Source organism: Pseudophryne corroboree, chromosome 1, assembly GCF_028390025.1.
Source record: "Pseudophryne corroboree isolate aPseCor3 chromosome 1, aPseCor3.hap2, whole genome shotgun sequence".
In the NCBI taxonomy this organism is placed as follows: Eukaryota; Metazoa; Chordata; class Amphibia; order Anura; family Myobatrachidae; genus Pseudophryne; species Pseudophryne corroboree.
Window position 1 is genome coordinate 229,263,114 of NC_086444.1, and position 17,125 is coordinate 229,280,238.

The 17,125-nt window shown below is 49.8% G+C and overlaps 1 protein-coding gene across 1 annotated transcript in view; it reads left to right on the forward strand.

The window, feature by feature from the left end:
* Window positions 1-17,125, forward strand: part of WDR36 (WD repeat domain 36) — a 260,444-nt gene that overhangs the window by 103,819 nt on the left and 139,500 nt on the right. Inside the window, exon 8 of the mRNA XM_063964112.1 lies at window positions 4,005-4,180. Coding sequence (XP_063820182.1) covers window positions 4,005-4,180 — 176 coding nt within the window. The remainder of the gene's footprint in view (window positions 1-4,004; window positions 4,181-17,125) is intronic.

Sequence of the window (17,125 nt, forward strand, 5' to 3'; positions counted from 1 at the left end):
GAGTAGCGTGATTGAAAAATGGGCAGATAACTTGTCATCTGACATAGACACCCTGGATTGGGATAGCGTGATTTTGATGCTGGGTCATATCAAGGACGCTGCAGTCCATCTAAGAGAGGCTGCGAGAGATATTGGCCTCTTGGATTCAAGGGCCAATGCCATGGCAATCTCGGCTACGAGGGCGTTGTGGACTCATCAATGGAATGGTGATGCTGATTCTAAAAAGGATATGGAGGCTCTGCCCTATAAAGGTGGAGTTTTGTTTGGTGAAGGCCTCGCGGACCTGGTTTCTACAGCTACCACGGGTAAGTCTTCATTTCTGCCTTATGTCCCTACACAGCAGAAGAAAACGCCTCACTATCGGATGCAGTCCTTTCGGTCTAATAAATTCAAGAAAGGACAAGGGTCCTCCTTCCTTGCCGCTAGAGGCAAGGGGAGGGGAAAAAGGTCGCCGGCTGTGGCAAGCTCCCAGGAGCAGAAGTCCTCCCCGGCTTCTGCTAAGTCCACCGCATGACGCTGGGGCTCCCATGCGGTAGTCTGCACCGGTGGGGGCGCATCTTCAGCTCTTCAGTCAGGTCTGGGTTCACTCGGGCCTGGACCCTTGGGTGCTGGAAATTGTGGCCCAAGGATACAAACTGGAGTTTCAAGACGTGCCCCCACACCGATTTTTCAAATCCGCCTTGCCAGCTTCTCTTCCTGAAAGGGAAGTAATGTGTGATGCAATACAAAAGCTGTGTCAGCAGCAAGTTATTGTCGCGGTACCCCCGTCACAACGGGGGGGGGGGGGGGGGGGAGGGTTTTATTCAAGCCTGTTCGTTGTCCCGAAGCCGGATGGCTTGGTCAGACCGATTCTGAACTTAAAATCCCTCAATCTGTTTTTTAAAAGGTTCAAATTCAAGATGGAATCTCTCAGAGCAGTGATCTCCAGTCTGGAAGGGAGGGATTTTATGGTGTCAGTCGACATAAAGGATGCTTACCTGCATGTCCGCATATATCCTCCTCATCAGGCGTACCTGAGGTTCGCTGTTCAGGATTGTCATTACCAGTTTCAGACGTTGCCGTTTGGTCTTTCCACGGCCCCGAGGATTTTCTCCAAAGTAATGACGGAAATGATGGTGCTCCTGCGCAAGCAAGGGGTCACAATTATCCCGTACTTGGGCGATCTCCTGATAAAGGCGAGATCAAAGGAACAGTTGCTAAAAGAACGTTGCGCTCTCCCTGACAGTTCTGCAACAACATGGCTGGCTCCTAAATTTGCCAAAGTCACAGTTGATTCCAACAACACGGCTGTCGTTCTTGGGCATGATTCTGGACACGGAACTACAGAGAATTTTTCTTCCGTTGGAAAAAGCTCTGGAAATCCAGAACATGGTCAAGGGAATTCTGAAACCGGCAAGAGTGTCGATTCATCAATGCACTCGAGCGCTGGGGAAGATGGTGGCGGCTTACGAGGCCATCCCGTTTGGCAGGTTTCATGCCAGAGTTTTTCAGTGGGACCTGTTGGACAAGTGGTCCGGGTCCCATCTACACTTGCACCGGAAGATATCTCTATCTCCCAGGGCCAGGATTTCTCTCCTGTGGTGGCTCCAAAGTTCTCACCTCCTAGAGGGTCGCAGGTTCGGGATCCAAGATTGGATCCTGGTGACCACGGATGCGAGTCTCCGAGGTTGGGGAGCGGTCACACAGGGAAAATTTCCAGGGAAAATAGTCGAGCCAAGAAACTTGTCTACACATAAACATTCTGGAATTAAGGGCCATTTACAACAGCCTTGTACAAGCGGAACATCTGCTTCGCGGCCTACCCGTCCTGATTCAGTCGGACAACATAACAGCAGTGGCGCACATAAACCTCCAAGGCGGAACAAGGAGCAGAGTGGCGATGGCGGAGACCACAAGGATTCTTCGCTGGGCGGAAAAACATGCAAGTGTTCTGTCCGCGGTCTTCATTCCAGGCATGGACAACTGGGAAGCAGACTTCCTCAGCAGATATGATCTCCATCCAGGAGAGTGGGGTCTTCATCAGGAGGTCTTTGCAGAAGTGATGAGTCGTTGGGGATTTCCTCAAATAGACATGATGGCGTCTCGCCTCAACAAGAAGCTTCGGACGTATTGTTCCAGGTCGAGGGACCCTCAAGCGATAGCAGTGGACGCACTGGTGATACCGTGGGTGTTTCAGTCGGTCTATATGTTCCCTCCACTTCCACTCGTCCCAAAGGTGATAAGGATCATAAGAAGAACAGGAGTTCAGGCGATACTCGTTGTTCCAGATTGGCCACGGAGGGCCTGGTATCCGGATCTTCAGGAATTACTCATAGGAGATCCCTGGCCTCTTCCTCTAAGAGAGGATCTGTTACAGCAGGGGCCGTGAGTGTTCCAGGACTTACCGCGGTTGCGTTTGATGGCATGGCAGTTGAACGCCAAATCTTAGCTCGAAAGGGTATTCCCGGAGAGGTCATCCCCACTCTACTGAAAGCTAGAAAGGATTTAACGGCGAAGCATTACCACTGTATTTGGAGAAAGTATGTGTCTTGGTGCGAATCCAAGAAGGCTCCTACGGAAGAATTTTAGCTGGGTCGGTTTCTCCATTTTTTGCAAGCTGGTGTGGAGGCGGGCCTAAAGCTAGGATCTATTAAAGTGCAGATTTCGGCCTTATCAATTTTCTTTCAAAGGGAATTGGCCTCGCTTCCAGAAGTACAGACTTTCGTGATGGGCGTGCTGCACATCAAGCCTCCCATTTGTGCCCCCAGTGGCACCATGGGACCTTAACGTGGTGTTACAGTTCCTTACGTCACATTGGTTTGAACCTTTACAAAAGGTTGAGTTGAAATTTCTCACTTGGAAAGTGGTCATGCTTTTGGCCTTGGCGTCTGCGAGGCGGGTGTGGAATTGGCGGCTTTATCTCACAAAATCCCCTATTTGGTTTTCCATGTGGATAGAGCGGAGTTGAGGACTCGTCAACAATTCCTCCCGAAGGTGGTTTCTTCATTTCACATGAATCAACCTATTGTAGTTCCTGTGGCTTCTGAAGCCTTGGGGGATTCAAAGTCTCTCGATGTGGTCAGAGCTTTGAAAATATATGTCGCCAGAACGGCTCGTATCAGGAAAACTGAGGCGCTGTTTGTCCTGTATGCTTCCAACAAGATTGGGGCTCCTGCTTCTAAGCAGAATATTGCACGCTGGATTTGTAATACGATTCAGCATGCTCATTCTACGACTGGTTTGCCGTTACCGAAATCGGTGAAAGCCCACTCCACTAGGAAGGTGGGCTAGTCTTGGGCGGCTGCCCGGGGTGTCTCGGCGTTACAACTTTGCCGAGCAGCTACTTGGTCGGGATCAAACACTTTTGCAAAATTCTACAAGTTTGATCCGCACTCTCCTGCCCGGTCTGCAGCTTTGGTATAGGCCCCATGGTCCTTTTGGAGTCCCCAGCATCCTCTAGGACGAAGGAGAAAATAGGATTTTAATACCTACCGGTAAATCCTTTTCTCCTAGTCCGTAGAGGATGCTGGGCGCCCGTCCCTGTGCGGACTCTACCTGCAGTACTTGTTATTAGTTATTGCTTTTGTTACACGAAGGTTGTGTTTTGGTTCAATCAGCCTGTTGCTGATTTTTTGGTTCATGCTGTTAACTGGTTAGTTGAATGCCGTGTTGTACGGTGTGTTGTGGTGTGAGCTGTTATGTGTCTCACCCTTAGTTAACAAAAATCCTTTTCTTGAAATGTCCGTCTCCCTGGGCACAGTTCCTATAACTGAGGTCTGGAGGAGGGGCATAGAGGGAGGAGCCAGCTCACGCCCATTTAAAGTCTTGAAGTGCCCATGTCTCCTGCGGATCCCGTCTATGCCCCATGGTCCTTTTGGAGTCCCGAGCATCCTCTACGGACTAAGAGAAAAGGATTTACCGGTAGGTATTAAAATCCTATTATTTCTTTTTGTTACAGATATTTGTTTAATGTTAAATCTGATTACTTGTACCAATCCTATTCTTCCTTTATTTCTGACTTCTAGATGGACATCCAATAATGGCTGCTGGAAGCCCCATCGGTCACATAGGACTGTGGGATCTGGAAGAAAAAAAACTGATGAGTCAGATGAGGGAGGCTCACACCACTGCTATTGCTGGGCTGACATTTGTACACGCAGAACCTCTTCTTATCACAAACGGTGCTGATAATGCTATACGGGTAATGCATACCAGCAACTCCGTGTGTTGTTTTTGTGTGTTGTTTTTTAAAGAAGGTTTCAACTACTTTAAATCTTGCACCAGATCTCCCCCCCCCCCCCCCTCCCCCACAGTAGAAAATATATAAGGAGCGATGTATTCTTTACGTTTGTGTAAAGGTGGTTGGTTCAATTGTTTCTTTTAAAAATATTTAGGTCCCTTGACACTCTAAGACTGAGTGTTGCATATTAGCTACTGTAGTTACCTGTTCTCTGTAACTTACAGCTTGCATTACAACCAGAGCTCCTGAGCCAGACTAAAGGGGCCCATCTTTTTCTGTAATAACGATCAGTTGTATCAGGTGCCAGGAAGCTGGGTAAAATACTGCTTAATATGTTGCATAATGTTACGTGATTCATGGAAATTACTAAATACCCCTCTCTCTCGCTGGGTCCACAGGATTATCCACAGGATAACATTGGGATATGGTTGAGTGACAGCGCAAATGGCACCAACACGGTCACGAGCTTTCTGGCCTCCCAGGATGCATCGGGGCCTTCACCATATAGTCCTGCCCACTGACTCAGTCAAATCAGTTTTTTGCTTGGTGCGGCAGGAAGCTGCATTGTCACAGGGCTGCTGTGAATAAAGCAGCCTCAAGCTTTTATTATTTTATTTTTATAGACTTACTATATATTTATTTTTTGAGCGACTTTTCTTAACAGCGTCTTAAACGCATACTGGAAAGAGTCGCTCCAACAACTCCCCACTGGGTCGCAACAACGCTTACCTTCGCGGTAATAGTGCCTTCTCGACGGGACGTCTGTGTCGGATGTTCTAGCAGGTCCAGCAGACGTAACCAGGCTGTGGCCGGAGCATGGGGGGGACGGTAAGTCTATGGATTTCCTCTTACAGGGGGGTCCGGACACAGCTACACTGATTTGGTGGAGACTACAAACAGTGTGTTGATGCGTCGAACATCTCGAGTGCGACAGCGCTACGCTCCAGGGATCATAGGCGCCAGGACTAGGTAGAGGCCGTGATCCTTAGAGTTTAAGTCAACAGGGGGATTCAGACGCTCTCCTTGCCGCCCCTCCTCTGAGTTCATGACCAGTTTCCGCGCGTCTCCCGTCCATGAACTGAATGACCTCACTTCCGTCTCAGACGCTACCATGAGGTTACTCGGTCGCAGCTTAGACGCTGCGGTTGTGTACACTAGAGATCCCGCCTAGACCGAGTCGCAGGCCTTAGCGTCTGCATACACGTGGAAGTCTCTGAGCGTCCGTGTCCGTCAGTGAGCGACTGTGTCCGTTATCAGGAGCGGTAGTGTACATCAGTAGCGTCTGAATCCACTCAGCGTCTTACGAGCGTATTTGCTTGGATATGGAAGTGTGGTGAGTCTCCCTGTATCCCACTCTCCAGAGGAAGGGTATACAGTACTAAAAATTCTCTCTACTTGTTAGTATGAATTGTTAATTTCTCTGACGTCCTAAGTGGATGCTGGGGACTCCGTCAGGACCATGGGGATTAGCGGCTCCGCAGTAGACAGGGCACAAAAGTAAAAGCTTTAGGATCAGGTGGTGTGCACTGGCTCCTCCCCCTATGACCCTCCTCCAAGCCCCAGTTAGATTTTTGTGCCCGGCCGAGAAGGGTGCAATCTAGGTGGCTCTCCTAAAGAGCTGCTTAGAGTAAAAGTTTGTTAGGTTTTTTATTTTCAGTGAGTCCTGCTGGCAACAGGCTCACTGCTACGAGGGACTTAGGGGAGAGAAGTGAACTCACCTGCGTGCAGGATGGATTGGCTTCTTAGGCTACTGGACACCATTAGCTCCAGAGGGAGTCGGAACACAGGTCTCACCCTGGGGTTCGTCCCGGAGCCGCGCCGCCGACCCCCTTGCAGATGCCGAAAAGTGAAGAGGTCCAGAAACCGGCGGCAGAAGACTCTTCAGTCTTCATAAGGTAGCGCACAGCACTGCAGCTGTGCGCCATTGTTGTCAGCACACTTCATAGCAGCGGTCACTGAGGGTGCAGGGCGCTGGGGGGGGCGCCCTGGGCAGCAATGATAGTACCTTATTCTGGCTAAAAATACATCACATATAGCCCCTTGGGGCTATATGGATGTATTTAACCCCTGCCAGGTCTCAGAAAAACGGGAGAAGAAGCCCGCCGAAAAGGGGGCGGGGCCTATTCTCCTCAGCACACAGCGCCATTTTCCCTCACAGAAATGCTGGTGGGAAGGCTCCCAGGCTCTCCCCTGCACTGCACTACAGAAACAGGGTTAAAACAGAGAGGGGGGGCACTTATTTGGCGATATGTATATATATATTAAAATGCAATAAGGGAAAAACACTTATATAAAGGTTGTCCCTGTATAATTATAGCGTTTTTGGTGTGTGCTGGCAAACTCTCCCTCTGTCTCCCCAAAGGGCTAGTGGGGTCCTGTCCTCTATCAGAGCATTCCCTGTGTGTGTGCTGTGTGTCGGTACGTGTGTGTCGACATGTATGAGGACGATGTTGGTGAGGAGGCGGAGCAATTGCCTGAAATGGTGATGTCACTCTCTAGGGAGTCGACACCGGAATGGATGGCTTATTTAAGGAATTACGTGATAATGTCAACACGCTGCAAGGTCGGTTGACGACATGAGACGGCCGGCAAACAAATTAGTACCTGTCCAGGCGTCTCAAACACCGTCAGGGGCTGTAAAACGCTCATTTACCTCAGTCGGTCGACACAGACACGGACACTGACTCCAGTGTCGACGGTGAAGAAACAAACGTATTTTCCTTTAGGGCCACACGTTACATGTTAAGGGCAATGAAGGAGGTGTTACATATTTCTGATACTACAAGTACCACAAGAAGGGTATTATGTGGGGTGTGAAAAAACTACCTGTAGTTTTTCCTGAATCAGATAAATTAAATGAAGTGTGTGATGATGCGTGGGTTTCCCCCGATAGAAAATTATTGGCGGTATACCCTTTCCCGCCAGAAGTTAGGGCGCGTTGGGAAACACCCTTTAGGGTGGATAAGGCGCTCACACGCTTATCAAAACAAGTGGCGGTACCGTCTCCAGATAGGGCCGCCCTCAAGGAGCCAGCTGAGAGGCTGGAAAATATCCTTAAAAGGTATATACACACATACTGGTGGTATACTGCGACCAGCGATCGCCTCAGCCTGGATGTGCAGCGCTGGGGTGGCTTGGTCGGATTCCCTGACTGAAAATATTGATACCCTTGACAGGGACAGTATTTTATTGACTATAGAGCATTTAAAGGATGCATTTCTATATATGCGAGATGCACAGAGGGATATTTGCACTCTGGCATCAAGAGTAAGTGCGATGTCCATATCTGCCAGAAGATGTTTATGGACACGACAGTGGTCAGGTGATGCAGATTCCAAACGGCACATGGAAGTATTGCCGTATAAAGGGGAGGAGTTATTTGGGGTCGGTCCATCGGACCTGGTGGCCTCGGCAACAGCTGGAAAATCCACCTTTTTACCCCAAGTCACATCTCAGCAGAAAAAGACACCGTCTTTTCAGACTCAGTCCTTTCGTCCCCATAAGGGCAAGCGGGCAAAAGGCCAGTCATATCTGCCCAGGGATAGAGGAAAGGGAAGAAGACTGCAGCAGGCAGCCCATTCCCAGGAACAGAAGCCCTCCACCGCTTCTGCCAAGTCCTCAGCATGACGCTGGGGCCGTACAAGCGGACTCAAGTGCGGTGGGGGGTCGTCTCAAGAGTTTCAGCGCGTAGTGGGCTCACTCGCAAGTGGACCCCTGGATCCTACAAGTAGTATCCCAGGGGTACAGATTGGAAATTCGAGACGTCTCCCCCTCGCAGGCTCCTGATGTCTGCTTTACCAACGTCTTCCTCCGACAGGGAGGCAGTATTGGAAACAATTCACAGGCTGTATTCCCAGCAGGTGATAATCAAAGTACCCCTCCTACAACAAGGAAAGGGGTATTATTCCACACTATATTGTGGTACTGAAGCCAGACGGCTCGGTGAGACCTATTCTAAATGGGAAATCTTTGAACACTTACATACAAAGGTTCAAATCAAGATGGAGTCACTCAGAGCAGTGATAGCGAACCAGGAAGAAGGGGACTATATGGTGTCCCTGGACATCAAGGATGCTTACCTCCATGTCCCAAATTGCCCTTCTCACCAAGGGTACCTCAGGTTCGTGGTACGGAACTGTCACTATCAGTTTCAGACGCTGCCGTTTGGATTGTCCACGGCACCCCGGGTCTTTACCAAAGTAATGGCCGAAATGATGATTCTTCTTCAAAGAAAAGGCGTCTTAATTATCCCTTACTTGGACGATCTCCTGATAAGGGCAAGGTCCAGAGAACAGTTGGAAGTCGGAGTAGCACTATCTCAAGTAGTTCTACGACAGCATGGGTGGATTCTAAATATCCAAAATCGCAGCAGTTTCCGACGACACGTCTGCTGTTCCTAGGGATGGTTCTGGACACAGTCCAGAAAAAGGTGTTTCTCCCGGAGGAGAAAGCCAGGGAGTTATCCGAGCTAGTCAGGAACCTCCTAAAACCAGGAAAAGTGTCAGTGCATCATTGCACAAGAGTCCTGGGAAAAATGGTGGCTTATTACGAAGCGATTCCATTCGGCAGATTCCACGCAAGAACTTTTCAGTGGGATCTGCTGGACAAATGGTCCGGATCGCATTTTCAGATGCATCAGCGGATAACCCTATCTCCAAGGACAAGGGTGTCTCTCCTGTGGTGGTTACAGAGTGCTCATCTTCTAGAGGGCCGCAGATTCGGCATTCAGGATTGGATGCTGGTGACCACGGAGGCCAGCCTGAGAGGCTGGGGAGCAGTCACACAGGGAAAGAATTTCCAGGGAGTGTGATCAAGTCTGGAGATTTTTCTCCACATAAATATACTGGAGCTAAGGGCAATTTACAATGCTCTAAGCTTAGCAAGACCTCTGCTTCAAGGTCAGCTGGTATTGATCCAGTGGGACAACATCACGGCAGTCGCCCACGTAAACAGACAGGGCGGCACAAGAAGCAGGAGGGCAATGGCAGAAACTGCAAGGATTTTTCGCTGGGCGGAAAATCATGTGATAGCACTGTCAGCAGTGTTCATTCCGGGAGTGGACAACTGGGAAGCAGACTTCCTCAGCAGGCACAACCTCCACCCGGGAGAGTGGGGACTTCATCGGGAAGTCTTCCACATGATTGTGAACCGTTGGAAAAGACCAAAGGTGGACATGATGGCGTCCCGCCTGAACAAAAAACTGGACAAGTATTGCGCCAGGTCAAAAGACCCTCAGGCAATAGCTGTGGACGTTCTGGTAACACCGTGGGTGTACCAGTCGGTGTATGTCTTTCCTCCTCTGCTTCTCATACCCAAGGTATTGAGAATTATAAGACGTAGAGGAGTAAGAACTATACTCGTGGCTCCGGATTGGCCAAGAAGGACTTGGTACCCGGAACTTCAAGAGATGCTCACAGAGGACTCATGGCCTCTGCCGCTAAGAAGGGACTTGCTTCAGCAAGTACCATGTCTGTTCCAAGACTTACCGCGGCTGCGTTTGACGGCATGGCGGTTGAACGCCGGATCCTAAAGGAAAAAGGCATTCCGGAAGAGGTCATTCCTACCCTGGTCAAAGCCAGGAAGGAGGTGACCGCACAACATTATCACCACATGTGGCGAAAATATGTTGCGTGGTGTGAGGCCAGGAAGGCCCCATGAAGAAATTTCAACTCGGTCGTTTCCTGCATTTCCTGCAAACAGGAGTGTCTATGGGCCTCAAATTGGGGTCCATTAAGGTTCAAATTTCGGCCCTGTCGATTTTCTTCCAGAAAGAATTGGCTTCAGTTCCTGAAGTCCAAAAGTTTGTCAAGGGAGTACTGCATATACAACCCCCTTTTGTGCCTCCAGTGGCACTGTAGGATCTCAACGTAGTTCTGGGATTCCTAAAATCACATTGGTTTAAACCGCTCAAATCTGTGGATTTTAAATATCTCACAGGGAAAGTGACCATGCTGTTGGCCCTGGCCTTGGACAGGCGAGTGTCAGAATTGGCGGCGTTTGTCTCAAAAAAGCCCATATCTGATTGTCCATTCGGACAGGGCAGAGCTGCGGACTCATCCCCAGTTTCTCCCTAAGGTGGTGTCAGTGTTTCGCCTGAACCAGCTTATTGTGGTACCTGCGGCTACTGGGGACTTGGAGGACTCCAAGTTGCTAGATGTTGTCAGGGCCCTGAAAATATAGTTTCCAGGACGGCTGGAGTCAGGAAAACTGACTTGCTGTTATCCTGTATGCACCCAACAAACTGGGTGCTCTTGCTTCTAAGCAGACGATTGCTAGTTGGATGTGTAGTACAATTCAGCTTGCACATTCTGTGGCAGGCCTGCCACAGCCAAAATATGTAAATGCCCATTCCACAAGGAAGGTGGGCTCATCTTGGGCGGCTGCCCGAGGGGTCTCGGCTTTACAACTTTGCCGAGCTGATACTTGGTCAGGGGCACACCCTGACTGAGGAGGACCTGGAGTTCTCTCATTCGGTGCTGCAGAGTCATCCGCACTCTCCCGCCCGTTTGGGAGCTTTGGTATAATCCCCATGGTCCTGACGGAGTCCCCAGCATCCACTTAGGACGTCAGAGAAAATAAGAATTTACTTACCGATAATTCTATTTCTCGTAGTCCGTAGTGGATGCTGGGCGCCCATCCCAAGTGCGGATTGTCTGCAATACTTGTACATAGTTATTGTTACAAAAATCGGGTTATTACTGTTGTGAGCCATCTTTTCAGAGGCTCCGCTGTTATCATGCTGTTAACTGGGTTCAGATCACAGGTTGTACAGTGTGATTGGTGTGGCTGGTATGAGTCTTACCCGGGATTCAAAATCCTTCCTTATTGTGTACGCTTGTCCGTGCACAGTATCCTAACTGAGGCTTGGAGGAGGGTCATAGGGGGAGGAGCCAGTGCACACCACCTGATCCTAAAGCTTTTACTTTTGTGCCCTGTCTCCTGCGGAGCCGCTAATCCCCATGGTCCTGACGGAGTCCCCAGCATCCACTACGGACTACGAGAAATAGAATTATCGGTAAGTAAATTCTTATTTTCTCTGACGTCCTAGTGGATGCTGGGAACTCCGTAAGGACCATGGGGAATAGCGGCTCCGCAGGAGGCTGGGCACAACTAAGAAAGATTCAGGACTACCTGGTGTGCACTGGCTCCTCCCTCTATGCCCCTCCTCCAGACCTCAGTTAGAATTTTGTGCCCGGCCGAGCTGGTTGCACACTAGGGGCTCTCCTGAGCTCTTAGAAAAGAAAGTATATATTTAGGTTTTTTATTTTCAGTGAGATCTGCTGGCAACAGACTCACTGCAACGAGGGACTTAGGGGAGAGAAGCGAACCTCCCTGCTTGCAGCTAGCTTGGGCTTCTTAGGCTACTGGGCACCATTAGCTCCAGAGGGATCGAACACAGGCCCTGCCTCGGTCGTCCAGTCCCGGAGCCGCGCCGCCGTCCCCCTTGCAGAGCCAGAAGCAAGAAGAACGTCCAGAAAATCGGCGGCTGAAGACTCCGGTCTTCATTAAGGTAGCGCACAGCACTGCAGCTGTGCGCCATTGCTCCCCATGCACACCACACACTCCGGTCACTGATGGGTGCAGGGCGCTGGGGGGGGGGGGGGGCGCGCCCTGGGCTGCAATAAGATTACCTTATCTTGGCAAAAAACACATAATAAAGTCAGTAGGACTATATATGTGTAAAATCCCCTGCCAAAAATATCCTTAAAAAAGCGGGAGAAGCCCGCCGAGAAAGAGGCGGGGCTATCTCCCTCAGCACACTGGCGCCATTTCCTCTCACAGGTCCGCTGGAAGGACGCTCCCAAGGCTCTCCCCTGCAGTTTCCAGGCTCAATAGGGTAAAAAAGAGAGCGGGGGCACTAAATTTAGGCGCAAACTGTGTTTTATAGCAGCTATAGGGGAAAATCACTGTGTGTAGTGTGAATCCCTGCATTATATAGCGCTCTGGTGTGTGCTGGCATACTCTCTCTCTGTCTCCCCAAAGGACTTTGTGGGGTCCTGTCCTCAGTCAGAGCATTCCCTGTGTGTGTGCGGTGTGTCGGTACGGCTGTGTCGACATGTTTGATGAGGAGGCTTATGTGGAGGCGGAGCAGGTGCCGATAAATGTGATGTCACCCCCTGCGGGGCCGACACCTGAATGGATGGACATGTGGAAGGAATTACGTGACAGTGTCAACTCCTTACATAAAAGGTTTGACGACATAGCAGATGTGGGACAGCCGGCTTCTCAGCTCGTGCCTGCCCAGGCGTCTCAAAAGCCATCAGGGGCTCTAAAACGCCCGCTACCTCAGATGGCAGACACAGATGTCGACACGGATACTGACTCCAGTGTCGACGACGATGAGACTAGTGTACATTCCAATAGAGCCACCCGTTACATGATTACGGCAATGAAAAATGTGTTGCACATTTCTGATATTACCCCAGGTACCACAAAAAAGGGTATTATGTTTGGGGAGAAAAAACTACCAGTGGTTTTTACCCCATCTGATGAATTAAATGAAGTGTGTGAAGAAGCGTGGGCTTCCCCCGATAAGAAACTGGTAATTTCTAAAAGGTTACTAATGGCGTACCCTTTCCCGGCAGAGGATAGGTCACGTTGGGAGACATCCCCCAGGGTGGATAAAGCGCTCACACGTCTGTCAAAGAAGGTGGCACTACCGTCTCCGGACATGGCCGCCCTAAAGGAGCCTGCTGATAGGAAGCAGGAGGCTATCCTGAAGTCTGTTTATACACACTCAGGCATTATACTGAGACCAGCTATTGCTTCAGCATGGATGTGCAGTGCTGCAGCTGCGTGGTCAGATTCCCTGTCGGAAAATATTGATACCCTAGACAGGGATACTATATTGCTAACCATAGAGCATATTAAAGACGCAGTCTTATACATGAGAGATGCACAGAGGGATATTTGCCGGCTGGCATCTAGAATAAATGCAATGTCCATTTCTGCCAGGAGAGGATTGTGGACTCTGCAGTGGACAGGGGATGCAGATTCTAAAATGCACATGGAAGTTTTGCCTTACAAAGGTGAGGAGTTGTGTGGTTATGGTCTCTCTGACCTAGTTTCCACAGCAACGGCTGGGAAGTCAACATTTTTACCCCATGTTCCCTCACAGCCAAAGAAAGCACCGTATTATCAGGTACAGTCCTTTCGGCCTCAGAAAGGCAAGCGGGTTAGAGGCGCGTCCTTTCTGCCCAGAGGCAGAGGTAGAGGGAAAAAGCTGCAACATACAGTCAGTTCCCAGGAACAAAAGTCCTCCCCCGCTTCCTCTAAGTCCACCGCATGATGCTGGGGCTCCACAGGCGGAGCCAGGTACGGTGGGGGCCCGTCTCAAGAACTTCAGCGATCAGTGGGCTCGCTCACGGGTGGATCCCTGGATTCTACAAGTGGTATCTCAGGGGTACAAGCTGGAATTCGAGACGTCTCCCCCTCGCCGTTTCCTCAAATCTGCCTTGCCAACAACTCCCTCATAGAGGGAGGCAGTGCTGGAGGCAATTCACAAGCTGTATTCTCAGCAGGTGATAGTCAAGGTACCCCTCCTTCAACAAGGACGGGGTTACTATTCCACAATGTTTGTGGTACCGAAACCGGACGGTTCGGTGAGACCCATTTTAAATTTGAAATCCTTGAACACTTATATAAAAAGGTTCAAGTTCAAGATGGAATCGCTCAGGGCGGTTATTTCAAGCCTGGACGAAGGGGATTACATGGTATCACTGAACATCAAGGATGCTTACCTGCATGTCCCCATTTACCCTCCTCACCAGGAGTACCTCAGATTTGTGGTAAAGGACTGTCATTACCAATTCCAGACGTTGCCGTTTGGTCTGTCCACGGCACCGAGGGTATTTACCAAGGTAATGGCCGAAATGATGATACTCCTTCGAAAAAAGGGAATTTTAATTATCCCGTACTTGGACAATCTCCTTATAAAGGCGAGGTCCAGGGAGCAGTTGTTGGTCGGGGTAGCACTATCTCGGGAGGTGCTACAACAGCACGGTTGGATTCTGAATATTCCAAAGTCACAGCTGATTCCTACGACACGTCTACTGTTCCTGGGGATGGTTCTGGACACAGACCAGAAAAAAGTGTTTCTCCCGGAGGAGAAAGCCAAGGAGCTGTCATCTCTAGTCAGAGACCTCCTAAAACCAAAACAGGTGTCGGTGCATCATTGCACACGAGTCCTGGGAAAAATGGTAGCTTCCTACGAAGCAATTCCATTCGGCAGGTTCCATGCAAGAACCTTTCAGTGGGATCTGTTGGACAAGTGGTCCGGATCGCATCTTGAGATGCATCGGCTGATAACCCTGTCTCCAAGGACCAGGGTGTCTCTGCTGTGGTGGCTGCAGAGTGCTCATCTTCTAGAGGGCCGCAGATTCGGCATACAGGACTGGGTCCTGGTGACCACGGATGCCAGCCTTCGAGGCTGGGGGGCAGTCACACAGGGAAGAAACTTCCAAGGACTATGGTCAAGCCAGGAGACTTCCCTACACATAAATATTCTGGACCTAAGGGCCATTTACAATGCCCTAAGTCAGGCAAGACCTCTGCTTCAAAACCAGCCGGTACTGATCCAGTCAGACAACATCACGGCGGTCGCCCATGTAAACCGACAGGGCGGCACAAGAAGCAGGATGGCGATGGCAGAAGCCACAAGGATTCTCCGATGGGCGGAAAATCATGTGTTAGCACTGTCAGCAGTGTTCATTCCGGGAGTGGACAACTGGGAAGCAGACTTCCTCAGCAGGCACGACCTCCACCCGGGAGAGTGGGGACTTCATCCAGAAGTCTTCCAGCTGATTGTAAACCGTTGGGAACGGCCACAGGTGGACATGATGGCATCCCGCCTCAACAAAAAGCTAGAAAGATATTGCGCCAGGTCGAGGGACCCTCAGGCGATAGCTGTGGACGCTCTAGTGACACCGTGGGTGTACCAGTCGGTTTATGTATTCCCTCCTCTTCCTCTCATACCCAAGGTACTGAGGATAATAAGAAGGAGAAGAGTAAGAACTATACTCATTGTTCCGGATTGGCCAAGAAGAGCTTGGTACCCAGAACTTCAAGAAATGATCTCAGAGGACCCATGGCCTCTGCCGCTCAGACAGGACCTGCTGCAGCAGGGGCCCTGTCTGTTCCAAGACTTAACGCGGCTGCGTTTGACGGTTGAACACCGGATCCTAAAGGAAAAGGGCATTCCGGAGGAAGTCATTCCTACGCTGATTAAAGCTAGGAAGGATGTGACCACAAAACATTATCACCGCATATGGCGAAAATATGTTGCGTGGTGTGAGGCCAGGAAGGCCCCAACGGAGGAATTTCAGCTGGGTCGATTTCTGCACTTCCTACAGTCAGGGGTGACTATGGGCCTAAAATTGGGTTCCATTAAGGTCCAGATTTCGGCTCTGTCGATTTTCTTCCAAAAAGAACTGGCTTCACTGCCTGAAGTTCAGACTTTTGTTAAAGGAGTGCTACATATTCAGCCTCCTTTTGTGCCTCCTGTGGCACCTTGGGATCTCAACGTGGTGTTGGATTTCCTAAAGTCGCATTGGTTTGAGCCACTTCAGACCGTGGAGCTAAAATATCTCACGTGGAAAGTGGTCATGATGTTGGCCTTGGCTTCGGTGTCAGAATTGGCGGCTTTGTCATGCAAAAGCCCAATTTCTTCCTAAGGTGGTATCAGCGTTTCATTTGAACCAACCTATTGTGGTGCCTGCGGCTACTAAGGACTTGGAGGATTCCAAGTTACTGGACGTGGTCAGGGCCCTGAAAATCTATGTTTCCAGGACGGCTAGAGTCAGGAAGACTGACTCGCTGTTTATCCTGTATGCACCCAACAAGCTGGGTGCTCCTGCTTCAAAGCAGACTATTGCTCGCTGGATCTGCTCCACGATTCAACTTGCACATTCTGCGGCTGGTCTGCCGCATCCTAAATCTGTAAAGGCCCATTCCACGAGGAAGGTGGGCTCTTCTTGGGCGGCTGCCCGAGGGGTCTCGGCTTTACAACTTTGCCGAGCTGCTACTTGGTCGGGTTCAAACACATTTGCAAAATTCTACAAGTTTGATACCCTGGCTGAGGAGGACCTTGAGTTTGCTTATTCGGTGCTGCAGAGTCATCCGCACTCTCCCGCCCATTTGGGAGCTTTGGTATAATCCCCATGGTCCTTACGGAGTTCCCAGCATCCACTAGGACGTCAGAGAAAATAAGAATTTACTCACCGGTAATTCTATTTCTCGTAGTCCGTAGTAGATGCTGGGCGCCCATCCCAAGTGCGGATTGTCTGCAATACTTGTATATAGTTATGGTTTAACTAAAGGGTTATTGTTGGGAGCCATCTGTTGAGAGGCTCAGTTGTTATTCATACTGTTAACTGGGTATAGTATCACGGAGTTGTACGGTGTGATTGGTGTGGCTGGTATGAGTCTTACCCGGGATTCCAAATCCTTTCCTTATTGTGTCAGCTCTTCCGGGCACAGTTTCCTAACTGAGGTCTGGAGGAGGAGCATAGAGGGAGGAGCCAGTGCACACCAGGTAGTCCTAAATCTTTCTTAGTTGTGCCCAGTCTCCTGCGGAGCCGCTATTCCCCATGGTCCTTACGGAGTTCCCAGCATCCACTACGGACTACGAGAAATAGAATTACCGGTGAGTAAATTCTTATTTTTTAGTACCTATTGCATATGAGAACTATATATTACTGTGTTTTCTGCATGTTATGTTGAAAAAGAACCCGTTAAAAACAGAAGTACAATTTTCCTACTTATTTATAAGTTGTAATGGGGGTTGTATTCTCATATGACAATGTCTAATGCTTTAACATGTGACTGACTGCTAGTATGAGTGCTGACTTTTTTGTGTAATGTCAGTCCGGTACTGACCCTCAATTCAGGTGCACTGTGGTCAGATTG